General features: G+C 39.8%; 1 protein-coding gene across 4 annotated transcripts in view; it reads left to right on the top strand.

Moving 5' to 3' along the window:
- The window catches only part of adgb (androglobin), a 40,030-nt gene extending 26,077 nt beyond the window's left edge, over window positions 1–13,953 (top strand). For all 4 annotated transcript variants that reach the window (XM_067572310.1, XM_067572311.1, XM_067572309.1 and 1 more), the window contains 12 exons: window positions 550–681; window positions 912–1,065; window positions 1,335–1,522; window positions 1,844–2,010; window positions 3,789–3,916; window positions 5,525–5,636; window positions 8,004–8,155; window positions 9,377–9,532; window positions 9,708–9,798; window positions 9,917–10,019; window positions 13,019–13,202; window positions 13,347–13,953. In XM_067572310.1, the coding sequence (XP_067428411.1) occupies window positions 550–681; window positions 912–1,065; window positions 1,335–1,522; window positions 1,844–2,010; window positions 3,789–3,916; window positions 5,525–5,636; window positions 8,004–8,155; window positions 9,377–9,532; window positions 9,708–9,798; window positions 9,917–10,019; window positions 13,019–13,202; window positions 13,347–13,550 (1,771 nt within the window). In that variant the 3' untranslated portion in view covers window positions 13,551–13,953. The remainder of the gene's footprint in view (window positions 1–549; window positions 682–911; window positions 1,066–1,334; window positions 1,523–1,843; window positions 2,011–3,788; window positions 3,917–5,524; window positions 5,637–8,003; window positions 8,156–9,376; window positions 9,533–9,707; window positions 9,799–9,916; window positions 10,020–13,018; window positions 13,203–13,346) is intronic.
- The last annotated feature ends 549 nt before the right edge of the window (window positions 13,954–14,502 follow it).

Here is a 14,502-nt window from a genome sequence, read left to right as displayed (position 1 = left end):
GTATGGCATCCGTTTAGCCTCCCTGTTGTACCGCATGCCCAGAATCTGCTCCCTCTCCTGGTTGTGGCGGCCTGTGGCGGCCAGGCAGGGAGTATTTTCCACATTGTGTTCCATCTTTTCCCAGTGGTACCATCTGCTGTTTATCCTTTCCTCGTTCCAATCGGCTAGCAGCGTCTGCCGAATGACCCGCTGCCTGGGGAAGTATGTTTGTGCATGAGCGTTGAGAGCTCGGTCAATGTGTGTATGTAGGGGTGGGGGTTTGCTGGGCGGTGTGCGCCTTTGAGCGTGTATTTTTCATAACTGACAGAAACATCCACTTCAATCAAAGTTCATGCTGAGATGTGAAGTGCATCTACTTTCCTCCAGTGTAGTCTTTTTTTGCTAGATTTTCATGAAGTTAATGATTGTTAATTAAGTTTATTTTATAAGTAAATTATTTTTTGAGAAAACATTTTGTCATGGTCTTTTCTCTATATATGTGTTTTAAATTAACTTAATTTGAAATTTGAGTTCTTTAAAGCACTCTCCATTTCTCTGTTTCCTGCACAGGTATATCATTGACCACTCTGAAAGAAAAGCAGAGCTCTACCCCTGTCAGCAGGATGAATCAACCAGAATCACATTTAGTGATTATTCGGTCTCCCTTCAAGACACAGCCAACTCCTGGGTCTTGGTATTCAGGTTAGAACACATTGTAACTTAAAGGTTAGATTTGTCCTTGGAAGGCACCAAAGGTGAATTCCCAACCTGGCTCAGAAAATCTGAGTGAATCCAGGTGTAAATGACTGATGTCCCCTTGTAACCAAATGTCATAATGTTGTGTCAACAAAACAGGGGATCTGAACTATCTGACAATTTGGTCTGAGCTTGGAATTTGATTACTTCTTTACTCCATTTTTTTGTGTGTGAAGAGAAGTGTTCCTGGTTCCCAAGGAGATGCTGCTGGTACCAAAAGTGTACTCCCCAATCCCAAACTGTCTGCTGCACGTCATTAATAATGACACTGGAGAGGAGCTAGACATGGTCTTCAACAAAGTAGTTCCACATGTCTATCAACCCAATAAGGTCTGTGGATGCTATAAATCCTTGCATTTCAAACCTCCACGTCCTTGGCATTCAATTGATATGTTTTTGATAAGAGTTTATTACTCTGACATATATCTTCACTTTAGGAGTGCCTCCTGCATGACTTCATCAAAACTGGATACATACTTATTGACTGATTGGTGACCATTGTCAGCCTGTTACAGAGATAGAGATTCATGTAAAAACTCCCTCTGATAATAAAGATGTCATGATATTATTTGTAAACCTCTCTGTGTCTCCTTTTCCAGCTTGGTTATACCTTTGTAGCAGAGGCAATTACACCTGAATCACCACCTGCTGGTACCAAATGGAGGATGCGCTTGATTGGCTCAAAGGAACCTCTTCCAAAACTGGCCTGTGAGACTCCGCTCAACACGTTCTCAGTGAAGGAATTCTGGGATTATTATGTTCCCATTGACAAAGACTTTATATGCCGGTAAGAGAAAGCATTATGAGCTCCTTTGAATGGCCATCATAGTGGCCATTATACTGATGGATTAGAAAGTCGTTGTTGCTGTTGGACTGTCTCATAAAGATGTAACCTACAGTATATCACTGTGATTGATTCGTAGAAACAACATATGACAATAGTCAATGAACCAATATTTTACTCAACATAGTGTATGTAACAGGTGAATGTAGATGATCTTAACGGCCTCTCAAGCAACCTTTAGACAAAGTTTTATTTTCCAACACAGGACGACAGAATACTTTGAGAGACTAACAGTACCCCAAATCATTTGAAACATTTTCACAGTTACTCTGTGCAGGTGACAGCGGACGTCCTGGGAACAGTTCAGTTTCAGACATCCAAGCCAGATGTATTGATACGTCTGTCCATTCTGGACCAGGAGAAGGAGGTGGCCAGCAACACCGGGACAGGCCATGTCATAATTCCTGTGTTCTACTTCCTGGCCAACAAAGGTGAGAAGTCATTAGGTTTGGGAAGTAATTGATGCTGTCGTGGAAATGCTTCTAAAACACTTGACACAAACATAGAAATAAAAGCATAGACACTGGTTGATCTGAAGATGAATGGAATTATTATTGATCAATAAGGAGACAGATCTCACTCAAAGCGAATCAAACTAAACCAGCCAAACTAACCTTCTTATAGTCTTCAGAGACAAAGAAATAATCACCAATTGGTCAAATCATACAAACTTATGGATTACAGCCAATGGCAAACAGCCACAAGGTGTACATTTACATGCCCATGAATAATCTTAGCTTCATTATTTAACACTCTGCCAAATAACTCCAACATATGTTATGTTGAAGCAACATAACTGTTTTACCACTCTGAAATTTATAGCAAAAACACCAGCTGTCTTAGTCCTATTATTATTGTTTTAATAGTTCTTTTGTGGACAATTTCAGGCTTGCCAGCCATTCCCAGAGATGTTAATAGTTGCAGCATCTTTCTCCCACTTTCAGTGCATGTACAGTGAAGCCCTTCCTTTTACTCTTTATAAGTACATACACAGACATTAGACATCAGTGCCCTTGAAAAGTGCTCTTTATAAAGGTTCTTTTACCATTTTCCCATGCTCATTAAGCTTTGATCTTTTGCTTTTTGTCTCACAGAAACTATTTTATATTCTCTTCCACCTAGAGACCATAAACAATTTATCTACAATACTGGTGGAGAGCATGCTATACAGACTCAGGCTAAAATTTATTTAAAAAATGGTAATATGACTTTGCACATCCTATCTGTATTTAGTGCTGGACAAAAAGAGTGGTGGAAACTGGTTAAAACTAACTTACTTGGTGTTGATAATCCTCCCCCCACCACCATAGACCTTGAAGTTAGGCTTATCACTTAGAGTTGTGTAACGTGTTATTAGTGAGCTGAGGTTTGTATTTTTGGGCGAAGGGACCTCAAGATTAGTATTTTTTAAGTGAGGGATAGTATGTAAGCTATGGATTAGTTAATTTTATTACCTCACAACTAGACAATTAAAGCAACAGCTAAAAATCACAGTAAATAAGTCTTTACTGTGATTAACAAGGTTAATTTACTCTATTTTCTGTGGAATGGTCATGACACTACTGCACTCAAGTCTGTCAGTGCAACAATTTGATGTTGAATAAATATGGTCACTGTCAAGAGAAATCATTTCATGTGATGGATCACCTTATCTCGGTTGTGACTGGTTGTGTTAAGCCTCATTTGGGGCTCACCCGTTGCATTAAAAGGAAAAAGCAAAATGCTAATTTATGCTATCAGTATTTATGCCCCTGTGTCTTAGAAATATAAGTGAGATTCAAAGAAACTGAGTCACTTTGAAACCTGTTGACTGTGAGGTCTGTAATTATCTAGATTTTTAAAATGTAACTGTTCAATGCTCCGACCAATTCAAACAAAAATCCATTTACTGTACCTTCACTAAAGAAATCTTGGCAAATAAAACTTAAACTGTCTGCACGTCTATGAGAATATATGTTTTTGTCATTTGAGTAAACTGACACTTTAAGTAATATATAGCTGGCTTTTTGTGATGTCTGCCCATATCATCTGTAGAATAATGGCAGACAGTAGAGCCACTAAACAGAAAAACTCTCAAACTCTTGTTCGCAGCTGTTCAATTCATGCTGCCATCAATGACAAAAGGACAGATTACTGACCACTGTTGTCTTTTCTCCGGCCCAGGCATTCTCTGATATCTCTGTCTTTCTTACAACCCCCATTTACTCAGCTGAGGAGAACCAGAAAGGAGGCCCCACCCAGGACAAGGGAGTCAAGATGGTCAATGCTCCCCAGCAAAGTGCAGCTGGGAAATCAGACTCCTCGTCTGACCAGTACCAGCCTCCCACGGAGACTATGGTATCACTGACAACTGTCTGCGTGGTATCTGCTGTTGCTCAAACACTTTACTGATCTCGCTTGTGCACGCACACAAGCGTGCATCTCACTTTATCTCTGTCTTTCTCACCCACTTGCTTTCTGCCTGTGTTCATATCAATTTTTCACTGCCAGATACACATAACGCCTTACTTGCAGCGCATGCACACACACTCACATACGCACACATGAACTTATACACACCCACACACACTTTCTCGCGCAGACAAAACGCGCAAGAGGAGAGCAGCAGAAACTGGAGGGGTGGTTTTGTTGTCAGTGTCTGACTTATCAGTGGTTGTCAGTGAGCAGTGATTTGTGCATGATTTATGAGTCAGTCTATTGTCTCTATTGAAGACCCCCTATCTAACAGACCTGTTGTCATAGTGTGCTGATTGCCAACATATATAGTATGTACTATATATGTGTACTTTCACTCTCACATACACACAATAAACACACCATGCACACATTATACAGTTTACACAAGTCCATAAAGCAGGGAACATCTGCTAGGTTTGAATTTGTTTCGCTGTGATGACTATCAGTGATACATATGGAGAACAACTAATCAGTTTAATGTTCCCCCAATAAACCCTTACTGCTAATTAATTTGACATTTACCACAGTGGATAGGGCCATTTTTAAACATGTTTTTTTTTTTTTTTTTTGTGGAGTGAGAATAACACTTTTTGCCATTGAGCTGGCGAGATTTGTCTTTTTGCCACACCAGCAAAAGGATGCAAAGTTTTATAAATTTCACAATCTGAAAATACTGGACACTAATATAAAAAAAAAACCCACAACAGTTTAGCAGCATCATTAGTAATGAGACAGATCATGTCAGATCCCATAGATCAGCAGCAGGCCAGAATAAACAGCTATCGATTAAGACTGAGAACATTGATCAAGACTTAGAGCACAGGGTCAGTGATTAAGCTGATGCTTTGCACTGCAGGGACACACAGAAGACATATTGATGCTCGGTAATGGTGGGTTATTGGTGAAGGCTCCTATCGTGGAATCTGTCTGGGATTTAAACACACATGTAAACACATGAAAAAACATGGCTTTCAGTTTTTCTGCTGATTGCATCTATTTGGCACCATTACAGATATAACAGATATAAACATTCACATCTGACAAAATAGTACTGTTTCTATATGCCAGTTTTTTTTGTAGAAAATCTCACCTCCCACCTCTGGAATTTTGTCTAAATTCTGTCTTTTCTGTTTAATGTGAAGGATGTAGGTGTTACCACAGTTGATATAATCTTGGCTAACAAGCCCTCTGCCTCCTCTCTCCCTTTGTGCCAAGCATGTGCTTCTGTCAAAGAGGGCAGAGCAACAGTAAAAACAAAATGTACAGTTCTTCTTTAAGATCTCGATGTCTCTCTCTAAATCATCTGCACCAGCACAGTTTACAGCTGTATGTTGCACCAAATAGCATGCAAGTCATGTTGTCTTTGACTGTTTAGTGTTGTGCAGTATGCCACATGCTTTGTGCTGTATGTCTTTTTTTGTAGTTACTGTATGTGTGTGTCTGTCTATCCTGTGTTTAAACTGTAATGTGCTTGTTTTTGTTTCACAGGGTCATAAATATGTGGTGAAAGCAGAGGTGCTTTATAAGAGTTGGGATTTGGACGAGTCTCAGCTGGCTTTTGTCCATATGCTCAGAGACTTGGAGAAGAATGAAATGAAAGGTACGTACTTAAGTCACAAACAATCAAAAACGCCACATCACAAAGTCAGCCACATTAAGTCGCACAGGGGAGAGCCAGGAAAGAAAGTCACTGTTTACATTTTTAAAACTTAAACATTTAGTTGGTTAATTTAGTGAAGTAAATATGAATCTTGATCTGAACGTCAAAACTAATTCTAGCAAGCCTACAAATAGTATAAAAACACAGTATGTATGGTTCAGAAACCCCCCAAATTTCCCTGTTATAGGTCATGAGGTCATTTTATCTTTGCTGCATTTCAGAAGTTTTTAGCATTTGAATCTACATTTCTGGATAGATTTTCTAATATGCCCTTCATGTTTGTTTTTGCACCGTTTATTTTTGCGGTCTGTGTGAAATGTGGCAGATACTAAGTAGGCAGTGTCAGAGGCCAAGGCAAATACTGTTTGTTCTTTGCTTCCGCTAGCCAGGAGCCTGTAATCACAAGCCTAATGAAAGCCAAATGAATGCAGCTGCTTTTGCAGATCACAGAGTGTGATTTCTTGTGCCCACTAGTCGCCGGCTGAGGCAATAATCCTGTGCTCTGCCACCAACTCTGCCTCTCCGCCTTTAATCATTCTGCATAAATTGGATTGATTGAAAAATCTGGGTTTTGTAAAAATTCTGAGCGGATGAATTAATTACGGCACGGGTGGATGTTGATGTGAAAGAGGTGCTGCATGGGTGACAATTTGCATGATTGCCTGAAGAGAAAGGCCAGCCTGCTGTCATTGAATTCTCATTCTCTTTTTTTGTCCGTTGCTACTGACAATAGTCCCTGTACTTACCCATTCAGTTTGCATGGCATGAAATCTGATGAAATCGGATGATGTGTGTGCTTGCGTGGGAGGCATTCCTAAATTAACAGGCAAGATATCCAGATAACTGATGTATTGACTATAGAGAAACACAAACCTTTATTTATTTATTTATTTATTTATTACAGTAATGGTCATGTGTGAAGTGAACAGTAACAATTTGTTGCTGCTCACAAAATATATGCTGTGTTTTCATCTGTTCATTTGCCTGTGTTTTATGAGTATAGATACGTTAAGGTTTTTGCCAATATAAGCTAAGGTTTGTCCAAGTGTGTATGTATAGGCCAATGTCCACACAAACCTCCTGTGGTTTTCCAATAAGCTTGAGAAAGTGGGTCAATGGGAAGTCAAATGAAGTTGGCTCTTGCCCCCTGGTGCCCTGGGAAATATCTCAGCAGGAAAGTGAATTAATTTCACCCAGTTTAACTGTGTCTCAGTGGTGAGGCTGTGCCCTTGATCATGCTCCCTACATGCTACATGGATACACACGTACTACATGCCACGCCAAGCTTTGAAACCTCTTTAACAAGCTGTTTAACAAGCTGCAGTCTAAATACTGCGCTGCGCATGTTTAATGCATGCACATTTACGCATCTCTGCTTTAATCCCCAGTATATATACAGTACTGTTAAACCAGTCAGCTGCCAGCAGTAGTTTTCAGTCCCATGCTAACATCTTCAATATTTTCTGTACTGTGTGGTTAAGAGAACACATTTTTTGTATCTTTTTATGCTTTCAGCGAATAAAAGTTTGTCCAGCTGAATATTATGGCTCATTCTGAAGCTACGACAACACAGATTGATATTTAGATCCAATTTGAACACTGAATCTCTGTACGACTCAAGATAAGAGTAACTCAATGAGCATGCAAAACAGCTGTTCAGGCAGAATGGTGGGGTGTCAGCTAAATGATGGATTATTGTGCCTCTCTATATCAGAGTGAGAGTCATAGTTAATGCTTCATCTAAGCTGGTGTTTGTATCCGTTTGAACTATAAAGTGCAACAGTGCCATCTAGCATGCATGCAACCACACAACACATGCAGTGTTTGCCCATTGCGATGCACTCCCACTTCAGATGAGCTTTACTTGTGTGTGAGTTTCATTTTGGAGATGAATGTATACACAAATTAACATAGTATGTATTGGCAAAGGAAGTGTTTCACTGAAATTGATCAAAACATGTCAAAGTTTGGCAGAGAGATGTTTAACAAAGAAATGTTCATTTTACACTAATTATCAGTGAAAAGTGTGTTTTTATAAAAGGCACTACTAAATGCCACTCTCACATTTACACAGCTTCCAAGTATAGTACTATATAGTTAATCACTTTAATATTAAAAGCATGTACTGTATGCTTGCCAAAAATTAGGAAATCCCTCAGGAGAAAAATTTAGTGATAATAGTCACGAATTTACATCACGTGGTAATTAACACCATATTGCTGGTGTTAATCACATAAGTACACAGCAGACTTTGTCAATGATGATAGAAAAAGTAAACCCACCTAATTCTCTGTTTGCACGATGTAGTATACAAGCCTGAAGACTTGAAGTGTTCATCCACCACACCAAGCAATGATGGGCACAAGTCTGACACACCCAAAGCCAACCGCAAAGGCGAAAGTGACAAGGAGAAGTGGAAGCCAGCTGCCAGCTCCAAATCTGGCTCCAGGCTAGGAGCGGTAATACATCACCACAGGACTGTGACAGACAACAACACCACAATAATGTCAGCTGCAAATTTTAGGCCAATGTTATATACGTATATGTATTTCAGGGTTTAGTTATTGAAGGGTAATCTCTTTTCACTGACTACCAGTTGCCAAGGATACTTCTGAGAAGCTTTACCTCACATCTGCCAAACTGCATTTGCAAATAATTGTTCAGATTTCATTATCTTTTATCGCATTGGATTGTTTTATTCGATTGCAACAGGCAATGTTATTAAAATGCTTCATATGAAAACCATTCAGCAAACAAGGTCAAATTCAGTAGGTAACATGCAGTCAAAACAAAGGCCATGCACTGCTTTTGTAATCTTTTTTTTTGAATAAGTGCATATGTTTTCATGGTGTATTTTCCACAGTATCCCATGTTAAGATAGTGGTATTTGCCATGTAAACTTTTTGAAGCTAGTGTGTGGAGGCTCTTGAGTGGAGTACACACTTTTAACTCCTCCTCACAGATTTCCATCCAAATCGTGTGTGATGAGATTGCTATCGAACTCAGTCGTGACATCTCTTCTCTAATACTTTTAGTTTGTTTCATCAGTCAGGTCAGCATTTACATATTTGGTTGACTTTGCTACCAGACAACTATAATCTGTAAAACATAGAGAGAAAGGCAGTAGCCGAATCCCACAACTGCCAACATGATCTGTGTGTATTTAGACTGCATAAAAAACACTTGTCTTATCATAAAGTATAATCTTATGGTCTATAATTCTCAGTATAATGGTCCTTGTTTAGTAGTCAGAACCACAGCTGCTTGATAAATCTCTTATCCACATAATAAATGCCTTTATTTGTCCTCCATGCTGCACGTCAAACCCTTAAACACAATGAAATTTGAAAGGCAGATTTTCAGAATACTGATCCTCTTCAATAAATTTCCATTTTAAATATTTTTTCTTGCGCCGGCAGCAGCAGCACAACATTGGTGGCGGCAGAGGACGTGATAATCTCTGAATATATGTACTAAAAATTATATATTATTACAGGACATAAAAATCCTGGCTGGCTGGCTGTGTACCAGACTGTCTGGGAAGCTCATTGAAAGAGATACACACATAATACACCGTGGTGCTCTGACCTTCAGCTGGCATCTTTGTGCGTGTGAGCTTGTGCGTTACATTTTCCTCTCTTTGTGCTTTTGTGGCGTGTGTGTGTATATGTTTTGTGCAGAGCCTTGACCTGACCAAGGCCAATTGGACGCTGCGTGTGGTCAGTGACAAAAGCAGAGCAGAGAGCATCGTGGTGAAGAAGGACACAGAGAGAATAGAACAAATCAAGGCCATTAAAAAAGCATGGGAAATGGCTGAACCAGGCCGCTGTGCCAAGGTAATTCAGTAGCTATTTGCAACAGTGATTTTTGCAACGAACATTTGAGGTCCTTTGCATGAAGTATTTCCAATATTTTTCTATCTCCTGTAGAAATATAAGGGTAATGGTTTAGACTGGCCCTCACCTACACTCAAACATACGGTATAGACAGAATGCTTTGCTGTCTTTTTAGGCTTTCCAGTCTCGTCTCAAGTTTCTTAACCAAGACCAACATCAAGCAAGTGATGAAGCTACAACCGCTGATGCGGAAAGCAGAGAGTCTGGTACATTTTGTAGATACGCACAGAAACATACACATCTATACGTGCAGTAGTTGGACGCTTCTGTTTGCATTACTTGTCTGTATAGTAATGTGGCTTTGTCTGATTGGTTCTTTTACAGCTGCTTCCAGACCTGGTCCTGAAACCTCTCTCAGTACATCCAAACAAAAGCTGACCGATACCTCATCGTCATATCCTCACATGGATTACACTCCCTTCATCAGGTACCTGCTGACCTCTTTCTCATTCTCTCTCTGTTTTTACTCCTCACTTTGTAGGAAAAGCATAAAGTTAGAATGATGATCATAGCCACCACACCATAATGCGATCATATATTATAAGTTATGTAGTCACATAACTCCTATACATAAGGTAAATATCAGTTTCAGTCTGTTGCACTCTAGGATCCTCTCTGTAACAGTCTTTGGTTCAGCTAGTTCCAACAGACAAATACATATCTGTGTTTAGAGGCAAGAGATGGAGAATAATATATAAACAGCCAAGACAGACTCATCATCTTGTGTTTTACTAGCAGGCTATTTCTTTTTCCCTGTTAGAAAATTCCTCAGGCTTTTTTCCTGTGGGTAATATGCTGTATGCGGTCCAGTTGCCTAATGTAGCTGTTGAATCACTCTGCTTTTCTAGCTTTGTGAGTCTGAACTAAGCCTTAGCTGCAAGGCCAGACTGCAGAGGAAATTGTGTGCGTGTGTGTATGTCTATGTTCAGTGTACATGTTTGTCTGTGTACGTGCTTAGTATTGTATGTTGGCGGACATACAAGCATCTTTTGCCTTGTCAGCAGATTTGTTCATACAGTATCTGCAGGACATTGCTAGTGATTTCCTGCGTGCATGACCTTTGCTCCCAGTGGTGCTGTGAACAGCAATGTTACAAGGCTGTATACTTTCCCTGGTCTGAAAGGGCAATGCATGGACTCCAGAGAACAGTTATGTTGACATACAATTGCAGAAAAAAGGAAAAAAAAAAAAATGACATGCTTCCTGATCAAGTATTATCCATCAATACCCTCTAGAGCCAATCTAACAAATACTATACATACATGCATCAGTAAAAAATTAAACTAAAAAATATTGAGAAAGATTAAGTTACAACATTATTTTAAGCCGTGGTAGCGGCATGGCAATGTCAGTTAACCGTTTTGGTCTTGACCAAAGTATCTATAAAATGAAAGCAACTATTTAATGTTGTTGGAAATTTTGTAAGGAATTTCATGGTCCCCAGAGGATGACTCTTACTGACTCTGGTGATCCGCTGACTTTTCTTGTAACGCCACCATGAGGTTGACATTTTTGGGCTTTAGTGATATGCCTTTGCAACTATTGAATGGATTGCCATGAAACTTAAAAGACATTCATGGCCTCCTCTGGATGATTGTTGTATGATGTAATAACTTTGGTGTTGCCTTAACTTTTCATCTCACACCATGATCGAGTCAAAATCTAAATGGTGTTCCAATGAGACTCAGCTGTACTTTGTGTTTAGTGCTAATTATCAAATGTTAGCATGCTAACACGCTAAACTAAGTTGTCTAAGATTACAAAACAAACTGTATGAGAAAATGCACATCAAATGAGCAACACTTTTCCCTTACTTTATCTTTAAACAGATAAAAATGTGAAACTTTATGATGCATGACAGACATATACACAAAGGTTAAGATTATTCAGCCCTCCATGCTTCTGCTTCATGGATGACTTGAGCTACATCATTTCTGTCAATGTCACCCAAAGCTTCAGCTTCAGCATTATTTTTGTTATGACTTGTACGGCTCCAGTCAGCATAGTCAAATATTTAATTGGCCATAGAATATCTGTGAATTAATAGTTTGTTAAATATAAATGCACAGGTAGAGTTTTCTTCTTGTCAGTATCTAAAGTGTCAACTTTTGACTTGTGTCAGCAAGTATTCAGAAGGGAAGAGTCTCCCTCCACAGTTTCCCTTTGGGTCTCCCATTGCTCTCCTCCTCTCCCTCACACCACCTCTGGTTCTCTCCTTCCATCTCTCCCTCTGTCCGTCCCTCTCCATGATAAATGAGATGATATTTGGGTCTGTTAATTAGAGAGCTATTTCAGGACCCCAATGAGCTCGTCGGTCCAATGAGATGTGCCCCTCTCCCATCACCTCTCCATCCTCTCCTGCTGTGGGTGTGTGCGTCTGTGTGCGTGTGCGTGTGTGTATGTGTGTGTGTGTGTGTGTGCGCCCGCACATGTGTCCGTGTCCAGCTGCTAATGGCTGCTGACACTGTGGCCTGCAATTCGAGCCGAGAGAGAGATCCTGAGGAGCAGTCTATTACGGAAGTCTGATTAGTCTGCAATACACCTCTGTCTCACAAAGGCGCACCGCAGGGCACATCACAGATTCACACTCATGCATGGCATTTTTTTTAGCATTTGCACACACACGTTACTGCACGCAGTGAAAGAGGTTGAACAGGGCAATGTTCATTAACCAAATGAACTCTATCAGCACTTCCACTGGCCTCCCCTCTTCATTAAGGTCAGTTTATAGGAAATAGGCAGCCACATTCAACACTTATAATACTATTTCTCAAAAAAACACACATTGACTGACTAACTGCTGTACTCATTTGCTTCTTTTTCTTTCACTGTTTTTGTCCCTCTTCTTTGCACACACACACACACACACACACACACACACACACACACACACACACACACATATTTTGGTTATACAATCAATTCTTAACTGAGAAATACTAAAATATGGCGTTTATAACCAAAACCAAATAGACATATCAATAAATATCAATCTGAATATACAACTTAGGACATGAGATAAGGCCGATGATTGTGTGTCCATCATTTTCTCGGCCTATCTCTGCATTTATCTGCCACATTTCCATTTTTATTGGTCCTGCCTGTGTCAACATCCTCATCCCATCTCACAGAATAGCCTGTAAAATTTGCAACTATACAGAGATCGATAAGATTTACTATAATTTGAACTGACAATATTTGTTAATATCTGATTCCTCAAAATATTTGCTTCAGAATTTGATGAAACATATGGAACCACACAACACCATGTTTCTCAGAGGAAATCTTGAGCATGAATAAACTATTCAACATGACAATCCTGGTTAAAGACAAGATTATAAAGGTGTAAAAGTGGTCATGTGACAGTAAAGTGTGGTATGCATATATATTTGTAGCATTGTATCATGTTCTTGTGTATGTATGTAGACGGCAAAAGGATTTTCCAGCACTGATGGACTCACAGATCGAGGAGGTCCAGCAGAGGGAGCGCTTAGAAAAGATCCAGACCTTCCGGTTGGTCCGAGACAATGTGCTGGAGCACCGGAAACAACAGGAGCTCAATGGGATGGAGTTAATGAGACGCCAGTTGGAGATGTATGAGAACATGCAGGTCAGTCGAGACACACACACAATGGATGGATGTCCACCAGCAATACTTATGAGTTTTAACTATCAAAGTGAAAGATTTGTTCCTTCCCTCTGGTTTGCCATCATTCTGTAACTTCTCTCTCTGATTCTCTTGTCTCTTCCCCAGGCAGCCTTGTGGCAACACCGTAAGAAATTCCTTGATGCTTGCGAAGCATTTAGTAGCCGTCAGATGGCAGCCATGAAAAAAGAACAAGAAGAGAAACAAGCTCTGGAGGACACCCAGCAGGCAGCTCAAGAAAAAACAATCTCCACCTCTCCTGCCAACCGGCAGCCCAACAAACGTGCCAAGAGTGCTGGGAAGAAGAAATGATGGTTTTTGGCACAAACCTCCCATCTAACTTCTCCTCAGTAGTCACCTTTCAACAAGTCTGTTTGAATACTGAAGAATCTTCGTTTAATCACAACATCGTAGCCTGTAGTTGATGAAACGACACCTGGCCAAATAATTGTTACCACACTAGATTCAGGTGCAAGTTTATATATAGTATATGTACGGTTGGCTTCAAGAACATATGAAACTTAGGAGTCTAACAAATGTTAGTTTAACTACTATAAAATACTTTTTTCTACCAAAGACTCAAACTTTCACCATATTCATACTGTATTCCATATTTAATTATATTCTCATAGATCACAATGTCATCCATCATCTTTTATCTATAACCTGTATTATATTTCCCTTGAATATAATAAATAAAATAAAAATTACATCACATATTGGCTGTGTGCAAACCACGTCCCCTTTCACCGTGTTGAGAATGTCAAGCCATCTGACTTGCAATGTATGGCTTTGACTTTTCGATGCCCAGTATGCCTGATTATATTCTGCAAATCTTTTTTTTTTCTTGAAGGTCACTGTATTGACTGTATGACTCAAGGCATGCTGGGTATAGCCAACCTCCCACCAGCCGAATGGTGCTGATTGATTGGTTGATTGATATATTCTTGCTGATAGAAGCCCACAAGAGTCAATTTCTACAAGACCAAGACAATGTGACGTATATGGAAAATGCACCATAGGTAGGTGGCAGATCTTTGCACCGACACAGGCAGCTATCGATGACAATAACAATCCCCAAGGTTAAAATGAATATGTCTCCGAACAGATGGTTAGTTTTCTAATATATATACAACTGCCCATCAATCTGATGCTTTTTGTCAACTAAATGTGATATAGTACAGTAAGTGCCCATTATCTTAGCTTAGAATTGGGAGTGCATCTATTTGGTCTCCATCCCACAGAGAGAGTTGGCTGATCAGCT

The sequence above is a fragment of the Thunnus thynnus genome, chromosome 18, assembly GCF_963924715.1.
Source record: "Thunnus thynnus chromosome 18, fThuThy2.1, whole genome shotgun sequence".
In the NCBI taxonomy this organism is placed as follows: Eukaryota; Metazoa; Chordata; class Actinopteri; order Scombriformes; family Scombridae; genus Thunnus; species Thunnus thynnus.
This window is presented reverse-complemented; position numbering and strand designations above follow the sequence as displayed.